Source organism: Dromaius novaehollandiae, unplaced genomic scaffold (assembly GCF_036370855.1).
Source record: "Dromaius novaehollandiae isolate bDroNov1 unplaced genomic scaffold, bDroNov1.hap1 HAP1_SCAFFOLD_84, whole genome shotgun sequence".
Lineage (NCBI taxonomy): Eukaryota > Metazoa > Chordata > Aves > Casuariiformes > Dromaiidae > Dromaius > Dromaius novaehollandiae.
The window spans coordinates 53618-77033 of record NW_026991408.1 but is presented as its reverse complement, the minus strand read 5'-3'; the positions used below and the strand labels follow the sequence as shown (position 1 = coordinate 77033).

Sequence of the window (23416 nt, the reverse complement as noted above, 5' to 3'; positions counted from 1 at the left end):
GCTAATGGGGGAGTCTACCCTATATTTTCTACTGCTTGATATCTTTCAAGTTTTAAGCAACACATCAAAGTATGCAGCAGATAAAATCAAGAGATCAGACTTATTTAACACCATGTATTTTTTCCCCTTTTGAACCCTTAAATCCTGCTGCATACCGGGCTGACTTCAGTTGTACCTCCTCCTCTTCCTCATCATTTGGATTGTATTCTGGCGGCTGTCGGTGTTTAGAAGCCAAGAAATTAAACATATCGAATGCAGACTTCCTGTAGTTCAAAAAGATCAAAGTAAGTTTGTTTTATTGTCTGGAAATAATTTAAACACTTGGTTGCCACAACAGTTTGACAGGTTTATTGCTTTACGCCTTTTCCAGTCTGTCCTCTCTCAAAGCCTTGTAAGCTTCAGGATAATACACAATAATTTCTGAGAACTGTGAATAAAACCACCAACCAAGAAAGCTTTGCTAAGCAAAGCGGACAACAGAAAAGCCACAGAACAACGTGCACGTTCCAAAGATGAAATACTATTGATTTACATAAGAAAATTACTAACATTTATTTTTAATGGAAAGCTTGAGCTCTGTAGGAATTTGTTCTTTATGCCTTGCCATGGAGTTAATCAAGCAAACGGACTGCTAACTCTAACGACAAAGCTCATACTTGCCTCAGGTGGACTTCAGCCCTAGCAGAGCCATGTGGATTCAGAGGAGGTTCATTGGCCTCCTCTGGCTTATGAAATCTGAACTTGTAGTTGTGGCAGTGCTTTGCTCCATAAAGTTGCTCAATCAGAAACACAACAGTATCATGGATAATCCCCAGCATCCTCAAACCATTCACACCTGAAACAAGAAATAGATCACAACAACAACAGCAAAACAACATGTGACAATGCAGACTGGGAACAGAAGGGTATGACAGCACGTTAAATACAACTGTGGTGCTAGCTTACAACTTTCACAACTTTCAGCTGTATTAGCTAATTAGTTCCACATTAGAATTTTAAATCGTTTTATCAGGAGGAATAATCCTCTATACATCAGTCAGCAGCTAAACTGAAACTCTAAGACACCAAACCTCGAGATGCTCACAGAAAGGTCTGTTTGTTCTTAATGCGCATTTAACAGCGTAACAGAAATGACTTGTGCATTGGATATTACCTGCAAAAGATAGCTGTTTCAGGCGGGCATTGGAACGGGCTTCTTGAACTTTATCAGTCAGCGATTTCCAGGCATCTGTAGTTACACAAACAGAAGACAAAACAGTATAAAAGAGTATCCAAGCCTTGGGCACTGAGGATTCCCAAAATAGGCACCCCTTGCTAAGTTGCTTATTCTTCTATGTCTTATCAGGCTTCTAGTGAAGCAACCTACCATCAGTAGACTTTCATGTACATGTGTAGTATGCTGCTTTCCAACACAATAAGCTAATTAGACAATATGAACTCTGCATCCCTTTCAAGGCCTATAAATTAAAGACAGACCTTTGGATCTCACACACACACACGTATGTATGTATGTATATATAAATGTACATGTACAAAGATATATACGTACACACACACACAAACATATATATAAAATATAATCCAAGCATTGTTAGGAACTAGGATTGTTCTAGAGCTGTATGTCAAGAGATCAAAAAAAATATATCTGTTCTGAAGATGTATAAAAACACGTAACAGATCCTCAAAAGTTATAATTTGACTTATGATAAGCAAAGTTAAAACCAAGACAACCAAAAACACACAGTTCTCACCTTCAATACTTTCTGCACAAATCTGAAAGCCGTCATCGCTTGAGATCTCAAAAACCAAACCTTTCTTTGGTTTCTTCTCACCAAGACACTCCTTCCTCTTTTGTTCTTGCTGAAGCCAAAACATAAGTGGGGAGCTGAAAGTGCTCTCTTCTTCCTCAAGAGCTTTAGAGCCTAGAAAAGACAGAAGCCAGCATGAAGACAGGTATCGGGTAGAATAAAATTTTTCCATTGGTTGCTCCACAACCAAATAAATGAATTACTGACTTGCCTTTTCACTGGTACATGACTATTTCTAAGAAGAACCTGTCAAGCTCAAATTATAATTTCACCAATGTTTGAAAATTCTACCCTGGTTTAGAAGAACTACCTCAACATACTGCCTCTTCATGGTGGTGACAACACAGAGCCATGGCATCTGTAAAGCAGTGCTTATGGAATAGCAATCAGCATTCGTGAAAAGATTCTCATACACATTCATCAACACTCACATCCTCATGGAAAGACAAGACTTGTTCATATTAAAGCTCCACAACCACAGGTCATGTAAGTAACAGATTAGCTTCTAAACTGCCATTATATACTAGGAGAACTAAGTCAATAACAAAGAAGAGCAGGATAACCACTATTTACAAGTGAGAGCTACCCATGCTACCCTAATTGTATATAAATGGCATTGGACTGTGAAGAAATTAGACAATGACACACACTTTCAAATTTAATCTGAAATGTCTAAGAAGTGCCCTGGAGCTCTCGCATCCAGTATTAGCAGTAAAATGTGCTTTTCAAAAACTAAGATTTGAAGCACAGGTTTTACTCAAAGGAAAAAAACCTGACAGTGTTGTAACAAGAGCGTAAAAATCTCAAGTCTTGAAATTTCCACAAACTAGACACAACCGTGTGTGCAATTTCCATTAATAGTGAAGAAAACATTCCTCCCTTCAAAGCAAGAACAACAAAATAGATTCTTAGCTCTGAGATTTTTTCTGAGAGCACAAAAGCGACAAAAAAAAAATTAGAGCTACAAGGTTTTCTTCATTTCCCAGTCTGAGAGCCCCAAGACTCATTGCTTTTTGAAGACGTGACATACCTGCATTTTCTTGCTCATTTGCCAAATTTTGTGCTGATTGAGACTCTGGGAGGACAGCCATTTGCCTGTGGAGGGAAGGAAAATGAAAACGTATTTAACAACTTACCTCGTTCCCATTTTCTATGGCTGAGCCAGATTTAAGCAAGCATACATTTTTTTTGAAATGATAAGAATGCCAAACAGATTTTTAAAAGTTTCAAATTTAACTTCTAATATAGCATTACACACTTTTCTTCTCCTAAGAGCTGTCTACAGTGTCATTTCAGAGAGGGGAAAATAACTGCACTGCATACCAGTAGAGTGAACAACTTTGCACAGAATAGAATTTGAAAAGACCAGTCTAAGCCATAGCTTTCCCTATCCACATCATCACAGTAAAAACCTGGATGTTACCTGTAAACATATTAGCTATGATTGGCCTTATTCACTATTCCTTTTTCAGCTTGGTATAATACACGCTGTAATCAGGCTGCAGAATTAACTTGGGTGGCCTTGGAAAGCCATGGGAAGACAGTGAACAGTTATTCAAGGCTAAGCTAATGTCAGTGTATTTATTCTGTGAATGAAGGGCTCTTACAGCTATTAATCTACTAGCATCACCAGCCCTAGATAGCCACCTACAAAATCTGAGACCTAGATAGGGATACAAAAATTTGTTTCCAGATCAAATATTCTAATATCAGTTCAATTGCCAAAAAAAAAAAAAAAGAAAAGAAAAGAAGAAAAAAAAAAAAGAATTCTACTCACTGGCACTTATTTTTGAGGCATCTATCATGCAGCAGTTTAATTTAGTACAGTCTGTGACCTGCTCTTTGCATTGTCCTGTTCAGTATGAATATGAATATTCTGTTTTGTTCTCAGCAAGCAAAAGCTTCCCCATATCTACATTACACTTAATTTTAAAAAAGGCTCAATATTGGAACTAAACATGACTGCTCATTCCAGACTGAAATCTCCCAAGATATTTTAATTGGCGAAGTAAGACTTCTCCCACTCCACACACATTTCTTTAAAGTAATGAGCTCAAGCCAGCAAAACCTGACGGAAAGGTTGTTTAATGCTTACCCTGCAGACTGCCCACACTGCTTCTGTGATGGCTGATCTATGCTTGCTGCATCCTGCACATCTGCTTTTGTAGCGGGAGTCCTGGAAAAAAAGATTTAGGAGCATTCAAGATTCATGCCAAGCAGTACATGTTATAAACGAGAACGGTAAGCAATAGGTCCACTGGGAGTTGCCACAAGTGATTCAGCAGATCAACAAGCTACAGAAATAATAACAAATACTCTTAAGATACGAGAAACAAGATCACACTTCCAGCATTGCATCAGATTCAAGACTTGCACTTAAAGGGAAAGGAGTAGCATGAAGCTGGGGAACAGAAACATTTTTGAGCAACCATAAGCAATGAGTCCAGGGGTCAAAACATACATGATGGTATGCTGACAACTATAGAAAACATTTACAGACCAAAACAGATGGGCATGTATCAGCAACACAAAAGAACTATTGAAAAAGGTTAAGCTATCCAAAGAGTTTGGGATCAGCTACTTAAAAAACAGACTTATCACAAGATGTTAAGAAGAACAAGAAATTACAAAAATGATATGTAATATTTCTCAGTTACTAAAAGATGGACAGTACTGTCTTTTTAGTACCAGCAATCATTCTGGACAGTTCTCTGACACAGCCAGGATCGAAACTCAGTGGTGTAATGCCTTTAGTGAAATGCATACTTGTTAGCAGCACGATACCAAGAGACAACCTGGCACATTAACAAAACTGTCAGTTTCACGTGTAAAACGTAGATCAACAGTTCTTATTCTCTCTACAGATCCATATTTCAAAGACTCGAGTCAAATGCCGTTTTAATCTAAGGTCTGGAAAATAATTCTTTACTGTGAGAGAGCAGTGCACTTGCTGCTGCTCTGCCAAACTAGAGAGCAGGATTCTCCCTGTTCTCCAAGGTCTTCCCCGATTCCTCTTGCCTGTAAGGAGTAAGGAGGGGGGAAGAGGGGCAGAAGGAACAGACTGCACACTAGAGAGACACTAAGCTCTCAAAAACTGGCATGCAGATTAAATTCTCTAATCAAAATGACTAAGACAAAACTACAATAGTGCATCATTTTGATGCCTTAGCACACAGCTAATAGTATTATTGAAACTTCCAGAGCATTTATATATCGTTAATAACACACAGGAATGGAACGCAACGCTCTTTCGAGTACCATATTTTATACTGATGCATCTAAAACGTTATTTAGTTTGCCAGAGCAATCAACAATGAATGAAAGCCCTCCTAAACCCAGTCCTCAAAGTCTTAAGTTTCTCATCCTTCTATTTCCAAAGGCAAAAGTTCTATCAACTTCTTTAAAGATCTGCTTTCCATTGACAGCTGAGGTTTCCATGTTAGAAATTATCTGTCAAAAGGAAAATTCACTGTAGAAACTAATGCAGGATTCTTTCTGATATGCTTACAAAACATCAGGGATGAGCAAAAACAAACACCACTCTTACCCTGTAGCTGAGGCCTGGGATATAGCAAGGGCCCCTCTGTCTGGAATGTGTGCTTCGGAGGAACTGGTCCACATGTGAGAAGTTTTGTGCTTCTTTCCGTTCCCTTTGTCTGAAGATGGCTGAATGCGTTTAATTTTCGGCTTCAATTTTGTGGGACCGAGCACAGAGCTACTTGCAGACTGTTGACCAGATGACGGGGAGCCTCCAGGAGATGCTGAGCTGGCATGCATTACAGAAGAGGAAACCTTGTTTTGCTCAAGTCCTGTGTTATTGGGAACATCAACCAGCTGTGGAAAGCTTGACAACTGAGTTGCTGAAGCTGCGCCAAGGTCTAGTTGGGAGGAAGCAATCCCAGTTTTGCTGGCTAAGAGTTGTGTCATCTGCTGAAGCTGGTAAGAGCCTTCTGGGTCAGTAGATGACGGAGCAACTGTCATGCCCATAGTCTGTGCTGAAGGCAGAACACAAATGCTCGATGCAGCTGTCATTGCTGCTGTTGACGGAGTTTGTGACGTTCCCAGCTGCGAAAACATCCCAGAACCTGGTGGTAAAGTCATGTGCTGCTCCTGAAGACCAAGGCTTTGCTGACTAGCTTTGATCAAGAGGTTGCTTATTGAACCAAGGTCTCCCAATAATCCAGGACTAGTTAATGTTACTGAACTTTGCCCCAGAACGTGACCAGAAACTGACCCACCAGTATTGGGGGCTGCTGTGGCCTGCATGGATACTACATTGAGTACTGAGGAACTGGACGCTAGTCCTGATGCAGGTCCTGTTGGGAGGTGACTGGCCTCGGGCCCAATAACACTGGGAGACGTGCCAACTGCAGCAGCAGTCCCACCTTGCGGGAGCAAAGATGTTTGCTCAAAATACATGACTCCAGACTTGGATCTTTTGATAATATTGGGGACAGTCCTATGGGATGTTGAATTTGCAATGGTTCCCAAATCCAATGGGTGGTTTGAAATCTGGGAAGGAGCAAAATTAATTAAAGTCATGTTGGAGACCATATCAGGAGGAGCTATAGCAGAAGGGGTTCCAGAGGGAGCCAGTTTTTTATTCTTCCGTGACTGCAGACGAGATATCGGCCGTTTCTTGCCCAGGGCAGCAGCTGGCGTAGAAGCAGTGGTGCCGAGGTCCGTCCTCTGGCTAGCTTCAGACACTAACAGCTGGGGATCAGGGGGTGGCTGCACACCAATAAGAAGACCTGGCGAAGGACTGCCAATATTTGGTGGGAAGCCAGTCTGGGTGCCTGTGGAGAAGGGATGTAAATGCTGGTGATGGGACATGGGCAACAATCCTTTGCTAGTGGGAGGGAATAATGACTGAGATGAGGGTAAACTTGGATTTAATCCTGTGGTCAGTGTAAGCCCACTTCCCATGGGCCCTAGCACTGAAGCATTAGTCTCCATTACACTCTGCGCAGAACTAACAGAAGGTGTAAGCTGTATTTTTTGAGTAACGCCGTTAGGGAGTGTTTGGAGGACATACAGCGGCTGCATATTTTGATTGACCACCAAAAGTTTTTCTGTGGCTGGTTTGAGATGGGGTGGTGTGGTCTGTACTGCAGCATTAGAAATCTGAGAGGGACCGGGGCTGTCAGTGGAATTTGGAACATACTTCTGGCTCTGAAGGGGAACAGTTGGCGATACCGGCACCTGGATACCTGGAGTCCCACTGTTTCTAGTTAAATCCTGGTTGCTGCCATGCCCTTGCTCGACTGGGCCACAGGGTGGGCTGGCTATGTGTTCTGCATCTATGTGCCCTTGGATAAAGTGATCAGGAGTCATGTGTCCTTCAGGGCTAGGGTCTACTCCTGGACTCAGAAGAGCTGTATCACCTTCACCTGAAGCAGATTTTTCTGTAACTGTAACTCTTTTTTCCCCAGATTCTGTGGAAGGCAAGGCAAGCATTGACCTCTCTCCTGAAGAGGAGAGGGAAGACTCTGAAATGACAGCAAGTCTGCTGTGATTTTGGCTAGGCACTGTAGGGCTGCGAGTAGTCAGAACAGAGAGATCAGAAGGAAGTTCTAATGGTAATTCAAATTGTTCCTCTGCTGATATAGAGGAAGAAACACTACTATCCACTGCCTCAGTAGTTGGCAGCTGTTGAGAGAAAACTTCAAACAAACCCATATCCTTGCCACGGTTACTATCGAGACCTAAGCCTTCTCCAAGTGTTAGAAGTTCAGACGAAGACGACTCTGGACTTTCTCCTAAAGCCTGCATAGATGGTGTATTCTTTAGAACAAAGTCCATGATGTCCGAAGGGAGGATGTTTCCACAGTCATCACTATTGTTATTGTCAGAGTCGGATTTCAGAAGTTCTGTGTTAAAAGTATCCAGTAAGTTCTTATCAGAAGGCGTGCTGGCATGCGCCCTACGGCCTGTTTCCAACGAGCTCAGCTGAGCTTCCAGTGAATCCTGGCCTTGTGTTTTAACCCTGCTCACAGGATGGCAATTATCAATCTTTGGATCAGGTTTGTGGACAGCAGGACTCTTCGCGACTTGCACTTTCTCTCCAGATTCTTCAGTTCGATCTAGCTTTAAGTTTTCTGTTCCATTTTCTTTACCACTCCTTTTAGTTACTTGATTTACTTTCCTTGTTGTTGCTGTGACACTTGTATCACTTTCAGTTCCATCATCTACACCATCTAACTGCGAGATTTTTGGAAGATCACACTGTTCTTCTTCCCTGAATAAGTTATGGGATGCAAGCCTTTCCTCTGTGTTTGAGGAAACCACTGTTCTAGTGAAATTATAGTAGTATAAGTCATCTTCATCTGATGTACTCAAGTCATCCGCACCATCCACTTGTCCTTCTGCAGACCGCTTCCCTCGCTTCTTCCCAGTTGAGTTGCTGTAGAATGGAATGTCCTCCTCTCCGTAAGACCTCACACCGTACAGAGGAGTCAATCCAAAGAACATATTAGATCTGGCCCGAGCGCTTCTCCGTGGATACCTCCGCTTGTACGAGCCTTCTTCTTGAGGTTTAGCTCCATCCTGAAGCATCAAGTTGTTATCTTGAACAGGTAAATTCTCATATGCATTATTTTGGGATTCCTGTGCTGGTGCTTCACTTGGACTTCTCTGAACTACAGAGCCATCTTCTGGGTTTTCAGAGGTTGAGGAGGGCTCCGGCAAAGTGGCCAGTTCTGCCCCTGTAGACTGAGGTTCAGCATCACTTTCCTGCTGTGCATTTTTAGATTGGCTTTCACTTTCCATCTTGAGAGGAGTCAGAGTGACTTTAACCGTGCGTTTTCTAGGTGCTTGCGACTCCTTAGAGGCCGCTTCAACCTGCGTCACAGAACCTTTAGATGACCCTTGTGAAGGTGGAGACTTCTCGCCAGCTTTTTCAGCAGGAACATTATTACATAACCTCTGACCAATTTGTTCAGTTGCCAAAGCCTGATTACCAAATTCTGCCTTCAAGTTTCCTTCATCACTGCCTACTGCTTGACTTGAATCTGTAAGAGATTTCAAGGAATGTTTCTCCTTAAAATTAGAATCTTTCATTAACTTTTTCCCCTTCTGCCGCCTGTCTCGAGAGGCAGAAACCACCTGCTCACTTGCTGCAGGAGATCTGCTATTTACACCTGCAGACTTTAAGCTCTTTGCTTCCATCTCCTCAACCAAAGTAGTTTTCTCTAGTTGTGCAGGCTCCATATGCTGGTCTTTCCTTGGGCCTCTCTGATGCAAAGATGGGAAGGATATCGTTTCTTTGGAAGAAAATGATCCTGAAGATTCTTGAAAGGTTCCTATTTTAACATTTAATTCTGTGCTTGATGAACTGTGTGCTTGGGCAGACATTTTAGAACTTCCTCCAGAAGAAAAACTATGAGCTGAACAATCTGGGTCCTTTGAAGCCAGAATTTTCATCTTCTCTCCTTTCGAAGGCGTTCCTTTGGCTATCGCATCTGAACTACTAGAATGTTTTACTTCTGTGGACTGAGGTGCATCCAGCTGGTAAGTTTTACTTCCACCTGTAGCCATTGCTTTCTGGGAGCTCAAACTGTTAGAGCAGCTTTGAACTGGAGCACTTGGAGTACCTGAATTCACTGATCCCACAAAGCGGTCAGTATTTTTTACACTCAGTTCATGTTCTGAAGAGGACCCCACGCCTGAAACTGAAGATACACTGTGCTTGGAATAAGTGTTCCCAGCCCTTGTGGGTGAAATCATCCGGAGTTTTGACTGCTGTTGTGACAAAGAAGAGGTGCTATGTCTCCTAGAACCAATGCTCTTAAGTCCAGAGGATAGTAAAGGATCTCCCACTGTCACTATTTCATGGGTCACTGGGGTAGGACTCCCTGAAGAAATAAGGCAAGAAAGACTGTCAAGTGATCTGAATCCTTCACAATCAGTATATATCTAGTTCTTTCACAAACACAAGAAATTAAAAACCACCAAAACCTTTGAGTCAAATAACATTAACAAAAGAATGATACCTGAGTTATGTATTAAAAATCTGATACTGTAAATGAGTATTCACTGTGCAGAGTTGACAAGTTAATATCTCAGTGTTCTGTATCTCAGCTTCAGATGTGAATTGTCAAAAATGAATTTTAAACAAAATGTGACTCATACAGAAAGGGTAGGTGACCTAAAATACTGGATTTCTGATTCTCTCTAGAAGAACACCAGCTGAGACTATTAAGTGCCAATTTTCATTATAGCAGTAATGCAGGAGAGATGTAATGTTGCCTGAGAGTTGCTTTCTTCATCCCAAGCACGTTTTTGTTTCAGTTGTGCATTTCCTGACAAGTCACCCCTGCTATATATGTCCAGAACTTTCCTTCCCTCAAACCTACTCCCATTTTTCACTATTTTCGCTACAAACAGAAAATTAAACCTCACATTCTGAATTAAGCCTCAAAACAAAGCAAAAAAGCCCCCAAAGCATAACAGAAATCAAAGTCAACAGCGCTTGAAATACCTGCAGAAGGCAAAGGCCTAGAGCCAGGAGACCTCTGCGCGGATGGATAACTCGGTGTCCTGATCCTAGGACCCTTTGAAACCATTGGATAATAACAGGAACTAGATGTCTGAGAATGCATAGGACGATCCGGTGATGGTGGGTTTACAATTTCAGGTGTGTTTCTGCTGTCTTTGGAGAGAGTTTCTGTAACAGCATAAAAGAGAAACAAAATATAAGCCATCGCTGAATCTCACAGGCTATGATCTGATAAAGTATATACATTGCTATCAAGTTTCGCTTGGGGAAATTAACATATTTGTTATCTAAACACAAAGTCAAAGATTACTGATCCCTTGCATTCAGATAACGTCTGGTTTCTTCTTCCTGAAAAATATTTTCAAACATTTATGGGAAGAAATGTGATTAGTGTAGGAGTTAAAAAAAAAAACTTTTTGGCAGCTTCCTTACTAATAGCGCTTTGCCTTGGGACAATGACAACATATTTAAAGTTCCGTGGACACCTGTAACACTAATAATAGTAAGTCTCCCACCTCTAAACGACGTCGTGCTCTCTCTTTCTGGTAGGGATATACTACACCAAAAACATATAGAGAATATGCCTTTCGAAAGTCCTTAAAATATTACCTGTAAGAGGTACTGGACTGTGGGCAATTGTTCTGTTATCATCATGTTCTACAGTGCTGTTGATATCAGGTTCTATGACAGGAGGTCGGCATTCCATGATCTTGCAGGTATACACACAGCGTTTCCTGGCATCTGTTGTGCTCCAATACACCCTTGAGCACCTGAAAGACATTTCAAACAAAGTAATTTAGTGAACAGTTGAGCAAACCTCAACATCTCTATCTTAAATTTTCAATTTCTCAAAATTACAAGCGATAAAGGCTTACTGGCACAACATGTTGCACACCGAGCTTAATCACAAGGTTCTTGAGCAGCTTATGAAAGCTACAGTCAATTTGCACAGAAGTTACTTCAGTGCCAGTATGGCATCTAATTTGGTAAAAGAGGTTTAATCATGAAAAAGCCCATACTCACTGATAGCCAATGGGAAACAACTTATCTTCACAGTCTGAGAGGTCGTTCAGAATTCCTAAACAGTCTATAGTCATTGAACCTAAGCAGAAAGAGGAACAGAAATGTTCTGTGAACAGCAGAAACCTGATTCCAGGAAAGATGGAACAAGTGTTCAGACACTAGATCTTACCAATCATCATGTGGATGTTCTCCGGTTCCAAGCCACTAAGAAATTTTCTTCTCAAACTGATCCCTTCAAAATCCACAAAAACTCTCCTAAGAACTTCAAACCCATTCTCAGGAACCACCTGGAACAAGAACCCACAAAACAACTAATTAATTTTAAAGGAACCATTACCTATGTGCTATGCAGTCTGCTTTACTGCATCCTCAGTTTGGTCTTTAATTTGGTATTGTGTGGCAGTTCAAAAAGCACTTGTCAAACTTTCTCATGCTAGTTATATCACTGACTTCTCTTTAACAGCACTGCAGTCAGGCCCTCGTTCATGAGGAACACATTCAACGTTAACTTTTAAAGAAATGTTTACATCTACAGCTATCCTAACCCTTAGGCAAACCAGGGTATGAAAGAACAATCTCACCTCTCCTTTGATCAAGTCACGGTGCCTCTGGCAGTAAACCTTCTTATCATCCAGAAAGACACAGTTCTTAGCTCGTGAGCACATAAAGTGATAGTTACTTGTACAAGAAGTGAGGCAGCAGCCTACTGTGGCACCTGATTTCTGGCAGAACTCACATCTCTACAAAGGTAAAAGGAAAAGCTTATAAATTAATTAAAAAAAATCAGGTAACTTATTATTACCATTTGTTTTCTTTGGAAATGACAGAAGTTTAGAATATGGCTTGATCTTTCACTTCACTTTTGTAACATTTTACTTCTATGACTCGCATGCACAGGTACATATCAGAGACATGAAACAGGACATCAGAGGAAGAAAGATCCCTCACACAGAACAAGTTTTTTAATTTAGGGGCCGACTCCTCCAAATCTCAGCCTTTCTTGTTCGCACTCCACATCCGAGTCGCATATTCATGGACAAAGCTTGCAAATACGCAACTTGTTTCTCTTGCACAGAACATTCCCCACGCGAGCAGCTTGCTGCTGGCTAAAAGGTCCCATTTCACTGCTTCTGCTGTTTTAATAAACACTTAGGACCAAATGAGGCAATGTCAGAACTTGGACAAACTACTTTCTAGTCATGCTTCCAGTCTCATTTCATTCTTCTGGAAAGTAAGCAACAACCAATTTGCAATAGAAAGAAAGAAAAAAAAAGGGGGGGGGGGAACAAGGAGGGGGCAGAGCAGGAAAAAAAAAAGAAAAAGAAAAAAGGAGGAATATTTTAGCTGGGTTCCAGTCTCTGTTTTGTGTAAGGCAGTCTGATGTTTAACAAAGCATTGTTTACTTATACCCACCAGCTGCTTTCCCCTGATCACAGCCATATGCACATTTTTCAGAGAACCATCATCATCCTCAAATACTTCTGCTGACCATAAAGCACAGTTCACATGTGTCCATTCATTTTGGCCAATATAGAGAAGACGTCCAGCATCCTAAAGAACATAAAGAAACATTATTTTCAAATGTTCCACAGACACAACAATGCATAAAAAGCCCAGTAGGTTTCAGCTGCACTGGGTTTAAACTCACCCCCAAAAAAGGAATCACCGACCCATGAAGAAATCACCAACAAGTGGTAATTTTAGAGTTTAAAAGATAAATGTTAATTAGGCAGAGAAGACTACAGATAAGTACATACAATATGAAATGCAACCACAGGAAGCAGGAAAATTAAATTCCATTCCTGCAGGTATTCCATGAGTCTTCCAGTATTAGAAATGTATGCTGCTCACACATACTGTATGTAGTGATGTTACTTAGTGAATTGCCTTAAAGACACCTCTAAAGTTAAGGCCATGCTATTTTTTAACCAGAACAAGATGGGTTATTTTTAGTTCAAGCAAGTCATACCAAGATAACAAACAAACAAAAAAATCAAGTATCCAGCTTGTCCACAGTACCAAGTCTGCAGTACTGCTTAGATCAGCTGTCATCAAAATGGGTGTGTGCCAGGTACTTACATTAGCGCTATCATCACCATATTTCAGGCACAATGCACACTGCCTGTTGTCTTCTACATCTGGAGGTGGATTAAGTTCAGGACTGTCCTCTCTGCTTCTGTCAGAACCTTATAGTCAAAAGAGAGAATGCTGTTTATTCTTGAAGGTCAGGGAGGCAAAAATTTATCTGGAAAAATTGTCAGTAGGTAAACAGAGCAGAAGAGCCAAACAGCCAAACAGCACCCTAGAGTTTCAATAACTAGCTTGTAAAGCAAGGAAAAGCTGGCATCAGTCTTTACACAGCCCTTATTTGGGGGAAAAGGGTCAGATGAAAACATATTTCTAGGCCTAAGCTCAGCACAGGGAATCCAGACAACTGCTTAAGCTTAATTCTACAGTGTTCTTTCAGTCTCCCTCCTTGCCAAGCTCCTCTACATGTCTAAGCCTCTCCAGTTCAGAATGACAGGCAGACAGAGGAACCAGTGCACAGATACAAAACCTGTAAGGCAAGACACAAAGTCCTGTAGCCTTTGCCTCCTTCTGTTAGCAGGGAGTGAAAAATCCAGCAGTTACGGGGCAGGGGGAAGAATCTTCACTCCCAGGCTTATTTGTCCTCTGTGACAACCCCTTCCTACAGGGCTACTGCTCCTGGGTCATGTCCAGAGGTTTTTTCAGTTCATTTTTTGTGTATACGCTTGCAAACACTGCCTAGACCCACTAATATGAATATTCATATTTCCTCCTTTAATTCTGTGTCACTCTCCATCTCTTCATTCCTGCAGTCAACTCCACTAACTCCCTTCTTTCTTCTATAACCTACTCTTGCGCCTGATTTGCATAGCTTTGTGTGACATTCTGGATGTGTTTCAAGCAGCTATGGCAAAGCTAGGCTGTACACTGCCTATTACGGTCTGAATTAGAAATATCTCATATGTAACAGCCACTGAATGATTTCAGGCCACACTGGTCTCCCAAATTCTTCAATGGTACACAGAACTAACATAGCCCTCTCTTTACTACTAGAACGTTTGGAACGAAGCACTCTGGGTTTGGGGCTATCACTGCTGCAATCTATTTTCTTACTAGAGATAGGTGGTGTAGGAGGATGCAGAGGAGTTGGTGAATCTGGCTCTCCAGGCCCTTTAGGTTTTGGAGCTGGAATGATTTTCTTCATCAGAGGGGGTTGTTCAGTGCGGTTGTTCTCTTCGCGCTCCTGCCACTGAGCATAATTATGGTCAAGCGAAGGGGGCAGCACTGCATTCGGCAACATACCACTGCTGAAAATGCAACAAGGAGTCAGCTGTCAGACCTGGCTACACCAAGCGACCTTGTGCGCAGTATACTAGCGCTACCAACATTCAATATCCAATAACAGTTCATTTAATTACTCACAGTCTGCATGTGCTCTCAACAAAGGCTATGACCAGTCACTTATATGTCAAGGTTTGGGATGTGGCTGGCTGTTTCTTTTGAGGAAAACGGATGCAGAATGAGGGCCACACCAGATGGGGGAAGGAGAGGGAGGTGGAAGGACAGGACTGACAAACAAACACACAATATACCTAGTTCTAAATCATGCTTTTGGCCTCTGCTTCAGAACCATGAAGTGTGTGCAAAGACCAGGGAATGTGATTACTGTTCTACTTCTAAAATACAGGCTCTCTTGATACTTTTTGCTTTGACAGCTGGCAAACTGCAGGGTGTCGCAGTCAGACACAGAACAATTACTTACTTGCTTGTTACTTTGTTTGGCTCCCAAAATCTGGATTTTTTTACACTGAACCATGGAAAAACACGCTCCATTTGCTGAAGGAAAACAACACTCAATTAGAAATGTTATACAATATACCTAAAAATCAAAAGAAATTCAGCCAAGATCTACTGCAAGTGTACAACTAGTAAGATTTCATTAAGAACTTTGACAAGGTATTATTACAAATCTTGGAAATAGCCAAGCAACGATAAGCGCGATGGACCTTTTGGATTCCAATAGCAACATAAACAGTGATACGATACAAAGCAGATTTCAAAGTAACTGCTGTCCTGCTCACCCGAATAAAGAAGGACTTGACCATGCTATTGGCTTTTTTAACTTCTGGCTGCCCTCCATCCGAATTAATGGCTGCTTGAATTATCTTCACAATATCATCACTAAATTCCAACTATAAGAAAGCCACAAAATTTCATATCAGCAGGATTGTCTCTTGTACAGCTATACCATCTCCTAATTTTTAAGGCATCAAACAGACTTCCTGATGAACACTGATTTATGCAGAAAAAGAATTTGGCTGTAAAAAAGCAAGTAGTTCTGTGTATTTGCAAACTGACTAGCAGAATTGCTAAACAAATAAAACCATAATTGCTCACTTCTTCCTTCAGTCAGAATTTGACCGCTGACTTTTACTTTAAACCAATCGAGCAACCTGCCTCAGAAGGATTTGGCCATAGCTTGGCAACAGCATGTTTGCAACAGCACTTCGGAACACACACTTTTCCTTAAGATTACAGGCTTTGGGGTGGGGGGAGGAAAAAACTGCTCCCCACAAGGAAAATTGATTCACTGCATATTAGCAGTTTATACAAAACACTCCTAAAGAGATTATGCCTCCAAACACGAATTATTCGTTTCCAGATAACGGACTATCATCCATGTCATTTGCCTAGGCTTTTTGTCAGACATTGCATGTAAAACATGACCTATATCCTGTTTCCCTGAACACATATGTTTGAGTAAGAGTGGAGGTGCTTTAACCAAGTATCACTGCTGGTTAAAGAGACTCGTACAACAGCGTAATCTGTGTGTCTTTGGGCCAACATTAACATGAGTGCCAGGCAGAATTATTTTTAGCACCACATTAAACCCATTTCCTTGTTCATAAGGAAAAGGCTTCAGCATGCTCAGGCACAAATATCACAGGTCATAAAGCAGTTCATAGGTTCTATAATTAGAATGAAACTCTCAAACTCTGGCATACCACAGAAGTGTAACCTCCTTGATCCATTTTTCTTTTTACTCCTTCCAGATCCAGAGGTTGCTGTTCTTCCTGTTTACTGACTTCTGTTAGGACAGGAGGATCAGGACCTTCAGGAGAGCTTCTAGATGGGATACTCTCTTCTGTCTCAGGATTTAAATCAGGTGGCTTGGCTGCCTGTTAACAACAGCAAGCCAACAGACAGACATTGGTTATTTAGTGTTGAAGCATGGCTGCTACTCATGACATATTCTCCTGCACATTTACTGGCACGGAGATTCTCATTAACGTGGAAGAAAGGAGACTCAAAGCCCTGTATTCTCTTCTAAAACACAGGGACAAATATAAAAAGATACTTAAACAGCTTTTTGCTGCTGACCTCTAAAGCACGCAGCAAGGCAAACAGATCAGATATAAAGGTTAAACTCATTTTTCAGGAGTCATATTTCTAAATACGTATTTCAAGACTAAAATCTGGTTCTTCTCTCAAAGAGGCACTTTGACCATCACAGACCTAAAATCCTCCTATTCTACAAAGAACTCTATCCTATTTTTTCTTTGTCCTCAGAAGTCATATCGTAGATACCTACATCTATACATTTTCATAAGAATGAACAAAAGGAAGAAAACAAAAAAATCACAATACATGTTGTTTTAACTACAGTAAAGAAACTTTTCAAAGTATGATGCACAGCAATACCAAAATTCAACTGAATACCAGGCAATACTTCAAGCCAGTATACATTAACAGAAGGCTTCAACTTACCTGTCTATAACGCAGCAAATGGCTAGTAGTTCTAGAATTCAACAGGGCTGTTAAAACCTGCTTTAAGGAAACCTGCAGCTCCTTTTCCAGTGCAAGACGCCATTCTGCAGGATGCTGTTCTGTACAGTTAATGCAGGTATACGCTACGCTCTCAGGCAAGTTAGAGAGTATCTCATACATTTCATCTGGAGGCAAAAAAAAGCAAATGAAACCAAAACAAAGAACAACAATCTGAACTACTTACTGATGGACTGATACAGGGAAACCCCCCACTCTGTATACCAACACTTGCTGTCTAAATCAAACATCTTCCCAGGAACCAAAACACCTTGTGCAACTCGTACTGATTGATACTGCATTTGAGGCCAGTCGTAAGTGTTCAGCAGGTCACTGACACTAACACTGGTTTGCCTGTAACCTTTCTATAGGTTTTTTTCAGGTAGGTCACAACAGGTGAGGGCTTTTATGCAACACTAAAGTAGAAAGGTCCAAAACTGGATTGCTTTGGTCTACTTGGTGCCTCATATTTTTAAGGGCTAAGGAGGTAAGAGTTTGCCTTACCTGAAAGGTTTTCACATTTGGAGTGGACCCAGCGGTCACATTTTCCACACTGCATCATCTTACTCTCATAGTCATCATCATCATAGCATTTGTCACAGAGAGGACAGAAGTTTCCTGCAAACAAGACAGGATTTTTATCAGCGGTTCAGCTGCCATGTGCACCTTAAAGGTCAGATGATTACTTCATAGAGCACCAAGAAAGAAGCTCTCTGAAACCTCCCAGCAGTAAGCTGCTGATACAAGTACATCTACTTTTACAACACTGAAAACAACAGCCACAAAAATCCCTTGCCTGGAAGACCACTACAATTCTATTATTATCCTACAATTATTACTGTTAGCCTACAATTCCATTATTAGGTACCCTTTTTTTTTAAACGGTAAGACTAAGAAAGTGCTATATGCAGTTAGCTTTACAGGGTGAAATGAAAACAACAAAGATGACATATAGGCAAGAAATTCAGTAGAATAAACAAGATTTTCTACCCTGGGATTTTCCCAGGGTGTCCCTCCTAGAGTCAAAGGCCTAACATATAGTAAATAATTTGAGAAGGAGCAATTGCCCTACTCACAATAGGGATTTCATTGCTCTTAAGTCAGGACTCCTTTAGAATATCATTTTCTCAGCTGCTACCTCATGTCTTGTACCAACAGGTCTGTAATAATTGCTATTATATTTTATAGGGTTTAAATTCTGGAAACCTCAAACTCTGCCAATAGAATGGCAGCGACTTTTGTTAGTTATTGTAAAACCTTAGAATTTAGCTTCCCTATAAAAGCTTTTGTTATACAGGCTCTGATTCTTGACCCCAACAGTAGTACCACTGACAAGCTGGTAGGCCCTCATTTCACTCTACTCTGACACCGTCTCATCAGAATCAGACCACCTCAAAAGACATCTGCTGTAAATAATCACAATTTTATGTACCTTTAGCAAAGAGTTTGGCACAATCATGACACAATGAGAAGTCATGAGACCATTGCGCATCCCACCCTTTGCCTGGTGTTGTTGATCCACAGCTCTTGCAGCGAACGCATTTGGTACATATCTGGAAAAAGAGACACATTTGGCAAGAGTTACTTGCTTTTATCCAACGGCTTCCATTCTTTAGTCCTAATGATACATGTCATACTTTTTACTATTTAATGAGTGCAAAAAGCTTACACAACAGAATAAGGCATTTCAAATACCAGAAATTCTTTGAAAGGGAAAAGACCTTCCTCCCAAAGTACATATGGTTGTTCTGTCCTTGCCACCTGTGCTAACGATAATATCACCTTTCACATGAAAAAGCGTATGTTTGATGGGACAACATTACGGCATTTTTTCTGACCTAAAATATAAAGTTATATTTTATCAGTTTGCCAACTCGGAGGACAATACAGTAGAAAATGCTTTAAAAACTATCAGTACCAGGTACACCATAGGCATGACTTTTGCACTTGTTTAGAACAAGAAGTGGAAAGACACTAAAAAGTACATTAATCCAATTTGTCTCTCAGTGTCAGTGTCAACTAGTAAGTTTGCTAAAAAAGCGTTTCCATTCTAAAGAGCTCTTCTATGTTCTGAGACTACGATTAGAAGAATTATTACAACTAAAAAAAGGAGTAACCCCTGTAAAATTCTGCTTGTTCAGAGAATTACCAGCAACTCTAACATTAGTGAGAAATCTATTTCCAAATGTACCTTCCAATGCCATAGGCACCCCCCCCTCCTTGAAAGGATAAGTAATTGCAGCAGAGCAAGTAATTTGCAGAGCTTTGGTCTGTAGTTATGATCAGTCAACAAGTGAATTACCCAAAAAAGAAATCAAGAAACCTCACCCAAACTTTCTTTTTCTTTGTTGGTTTCGTTGGGTAGTTTGGGCCCAGGCACTCAGGGTGATAGCTGTTTCGGCACTTGTTACACTCCAGCAATTGCTACAAGAACAACGGGAAAAAATATGTGAACAGAAAGCTGAGAAAGGACGCAAAATCCTGGGCATATTTGTTTTATATTCGATCTCCTATTCAGGGCAACAGGAGAAAGCTGCAGCTAAGTGACTCGAGGTAAGTTCAGAACAGTACGCAGCAGTATTCAGACAGATGTCCGCGCTCCACTGCTTCCCGCCGCATGTTTCAGGGCACGCGAAGCGCTCTGGGTGCCCAGCGGGGGGTACCTTGGCGGCCCGGTGCTGTACCTTGGCGGCCTGGTGCTGTCTCCCGCACACGTGGCAGAACTTGCAGCGACGGCAGCACCAGTTCTCCAGCTGGTCCTCCAGGGGCCGCTCGCTCTCCTCCAAGCAGAAGCGGTGGAAGGGCTCGCAGCACACCTGGCAGTACACAAACTGCAAGGCGGGGAGGGAGATTTAGCAAGTCAAAGGCGTTCCTGAACCCCCACACCAAACCACTTGCTCTCCAACCTACTTCAAACTCTGCTTTACAGCCGGACAGAACACAGGTATTTACTGACACATTTTACTAGGGAAATTGCGGGCATGCTTCAGTTACCCTAAATATACGTTTCTCTACCTAGATTAAGCATGGAGCAGCAAACAAGAGTTTGGTCACTTTTATTTAAGTGTTCTGGGTACTGGTACAGGCCTAGAGGCCTTCAACATTTATCACCCTGTCTGTACCAGAAGCCAACCGAATAAAAAACCCCCATTGTTTGAAGGAGGAAGGGACATGCAGAGCCAAGAGGGACATCTTTCCCCTCATTCAGCTTAGATGGCCCATTTGAAAGCTCTTCTAATTTCTAAGTATCCTCTATATGGCTGATCATTTCAGAAAAAGGATAGTCCTTAGGGCACAAATACTGCCGACTCAAAGTCAAAAGGCATGCAAGAATCCATTTTTCCACTTGAGCAGCCCAACTGAGAAGGGAATGGCTCCATGTCCCAACGGACCTTCATGCGGTGGTGCTCACATGCAAAATTTAACCTCCTTTTTTCAAGTAATGACCACCAATTGTAATCAAGCCTTCTCTAGAGTACATCCCAAGGCAACTGGTCTGAAATGTTGAGAGGACACCTGTCTTTTCCTGGGAATGCATCTAATAAACCTTAAGCCAAAAGCCGATGCTTTTACAGCACCGGCAGCTTTTCAGTCACGTTTCAGCAATGGTTTGCAACTCCTAGTAGGTACAGGCACACCTGAGAAAGTCAACAGTGCCTAAACCTCTTTTAAAATTATTTAGAAGTCCCATTTTGATTTTAAGTTAACAGAATGCAAAGCTCCTGCTTTACATAAGAGGTAAGTGTCCAAGCTATGTCTAAGAAGAGACCCAGGTGCTCTTGAAAATACTGTCTTTTACATCTAGTAACAGTTCACTTCCAAAGTACTCCAGAAATCTTTATACTGAATTTAAATATCTTGCATTTTTAGTATCCTGGGACAAAGCATAGCAAGGACAGATTTACAGATGTTATTTTAATTTCCTCTGGATTAAAGGAATTATAATGAGTTTTTTCATAACACGGTGCGTAACTTTAAGTCATCAACAGCAGAACACAATGCTTTACCTCCACATGTCCACTGCTGGCACAGAGAAAACAGACCACCCTGGGAGTAATAGGTACCGAGGTCACGATGCCTAACCCACCCATCTCCCAAACATTCTCCACTTCACAGTCCTCCTGAAAGCACAAAAGGATACATCATCATGCAAAATAAAAAAATACAACATCACTACAAAGCGCTCACATTGCTGCTTTATACATTCTTTGCCTGTAATTAAGTGTTCTAAAACCGAAGTTATTTTCACTTCTACCTTGGTCTACTTTATAGTGTATATTAAAATAGACACATCTCATCACTATTCTTGGCAAATGAGCTTAGTAATGTACTATCCTTTCCTCCACAGAAAGCAAGCTTAAAGAACAAGACAGTTTTTCACAAGTGCAGAATTACTACTAAAAATTGTTTTTCAGAATAATTAGACTTTATTAAAACTTCATATTTGTATAAAACACTTATGAGATCTCACTATAGCCTCCAGTATTAAAACTTATAGAGGGACTGAAAAATTAAAATAGGAAAATATGTTTTTATTATTTCAACAACTGTTGTTCAGAAAAGTACATGATTTATCAGTTTAAAAAACCCATATATACCCAAAGTTTTGTGAATTACAAATTACTAACATTTTCCCCAAATCTTGTTGACTCAAGTGGTGGTAAGGTTTTATAGTTCCATCTTAATGGAATAATTCTTCATAAACCTCAAATTCTTGCTCATCCTCACTTTGACAGTTAAGGTTTAAAGGTTTAATTGTCTCTTCATCCAGTACTCTAATTATAAGAAAAAAAAGGCATAACAAACTTCTAAAAATCAACCAAATGACTTGTCATGAAGGTTCCTATTTACAGTTCTCTCTGAACAGTACCAGACACGCAAACTTAGAAATCACTGTCAGCACTCTTGAGGGGCTGTAGCACCAGTGTTTAGAGTCAGTTAATATTCAAATACTTAAAACATTTGGTCCTCTACCTTGAAATCCACTCGGATTCTATGGACTCCATCTGTAGGTGTTTTTTGCTTGGAACTGCTTCCATTAGTCAGAGTACTGAGCAAATTCAGTGTGCTGCTTTCTGGCTTGCTGATAGGAGGGGGCTTTTCCTAGTCAAGTAAAGGAGCCTGCATTAATCCCAACCCCAAACATTACCCTTAAACAGTAAACCATATGAAACACTTCAGATAATTCACATACAAAAAACCCCTGAAACCAGCATAGAATTAAGAAGCTTGCAAAGGTTCAAAGAAAGTAATAATTTGGCAAACCCTTTTAGAGAGCATTCCAAACACAATTATGTTTCTACTTCAATTTGCTGCATCTTCCTCTATCGTCATGTTTTTCATTCTGTTCTCTTATCAGAATGCTTTGCTTTTTTTTTTTTTTAAATGCAGTGGGGCAAGCGTCGGCATAACTAGTATCTACACATTTCTCCACAGATTTAAATAAGACAATTCAGGTTTTTCACAAAAAAAATATTTTGTTTATAAAAAGGAAGATAGTTCCATTTTTTAACTAGTAAATATGGACAACCTAGCCCCCGTCCCATGATGTGTAAGTCTTGGAACAAGTTAAGACATAAATTGCATCTCAGGCATACGCCAAGTAATTTGGTATCAATATACTGATGCCAAGAAAAAAACTAGCATCTGCATGACTTGCTCAGACTCATAAGAAGGTACACATTTCTCCTTGAATGGATTGAAAACTTTTTCCTTTTTAGATATCACATCAATCTTGAATGGTGCTAGGAATCGAGTTAGATTTACCTTAAATTGAAGGGGCAGAAGTGAATTCTGAATGGTTTTTTATGATAAAAATGGTGTTCCTATTGACGTTTTAAGCACAAAAATTTGCCAAAGGGTTAGTAAGGACAATACACTTCTATCTAGATAGCTAGAAGTCACACAGGTTTCAACTTCTTGAAATTTATGGACGGTAAAAAACAAAACAAAACAAAAACAACACACAGTATTCACCTTTTCTTTAGGTTTCTGTTTCACAGGGAAAGTTGGACGAGGAGCAATTTTTTTCTGTTTGCTTTGTTCTGTGCCTAGGGAGAGGGAAAAGAATTTTATGAGTATTTCGAGTAACAACCACTTGTAGAGAAGAAAAGGAATAAACAAATTTTGTAGTGTGAGATGAATTTTAGATTCGAATTTTTCCATCCCCTTTTGTGACTACACATCACCAACTACGACCTGAACTTCTCCTCAAGGTATAACCAGTCAGGCTTAC

The 23416-nt window shown here is 40.7% G+C and overlaps 1 protein-coding gene across 5 annotated transcripts in view; it reads right to left on the bottom strand.

The window, feature by feature from the left end:
- The window catches only part of LOC112991639 (histone-lysine N-methyltransferase 2A), a 55852-nt gene that overhangs the window by 7201 nt on the left and 25235 nt on the right, over positions 1-23416 (bottom strand). For 3 of the 5 annotated variants that reach the window (XM_064504159.1, XM_064504163.1, XM_064504162.1), the window contains 26 exons: positions 23158-23231; positions 22156-22284; positions 21189-21302; positions 19866-20012; positions 19510-19605; positions 18614-18734; positions 17686-17799; positions 17125-17309; positions 16362-16535; positions 15438-15548; positions 15119-15192; positions 14470-14663; positions 13408-13514; positions 12742-12879; positions 11910-12068; positions 11498-11615; positions 11329-11407; positions 10915-11075; positions 10288-10473; positions 5356-9661; positions 3904-3984; positions 2839-2903; positions 1752-1922; positions 1154-1228; positions 657-835; positions 156-259 (listed from right to left, as the gene is read on the bottom strand). In XM_064504159.1, coding sequence (XP_064360229.1) covers positions 156-259; positions 657-835; positions 1154-1228; positions 1752-1922; positions 2839-2903; positions 3904-3984; positions 5356-9661; positions 10288-10473; positions 10915-11075; positions 11329-11407; positions 11498-11615; positions 11910-12068; positions 12742-12879; positions 13408-13514; positions 14470-14663; positions 15119-15192; positions 15438-15548; positions 16362-16535; positions 17125-17309; positions 17686-17799; positions 18614-18734; positions 19510-19605; positions 19866-20012; positions 21189-21302; positions 22156-22284; positions 23158-23231 — 7462 coding nt within the window. The remainder of the gene's footprint in view (positions 1-155; positions 260-656; positions 836-1153; positions 1229-1751; positions 1923-2838; positions 2904-3903; positions 3985-5355; positions 9662-10287; positions 10474-10914; positions 11076-11328; positions 11408-11497; positions 11616-11909; positions 12069-12741; positions 12880-13407; positions 13515-14469; positions 14664-15118; positions 15193-15437; positions 15549-16361; positions 16536-17124; positions 17310-17685; positions 17800-18613; positions 18735-19509; positions 19606-19865; positions 20013-21188; positions 21303-22155; positions 22285-23157; positions 23232-23416) is intronic. The other 2 variants (XM_064504160.1, XM_064504161.1) reach the window with 2 other exon arrangements.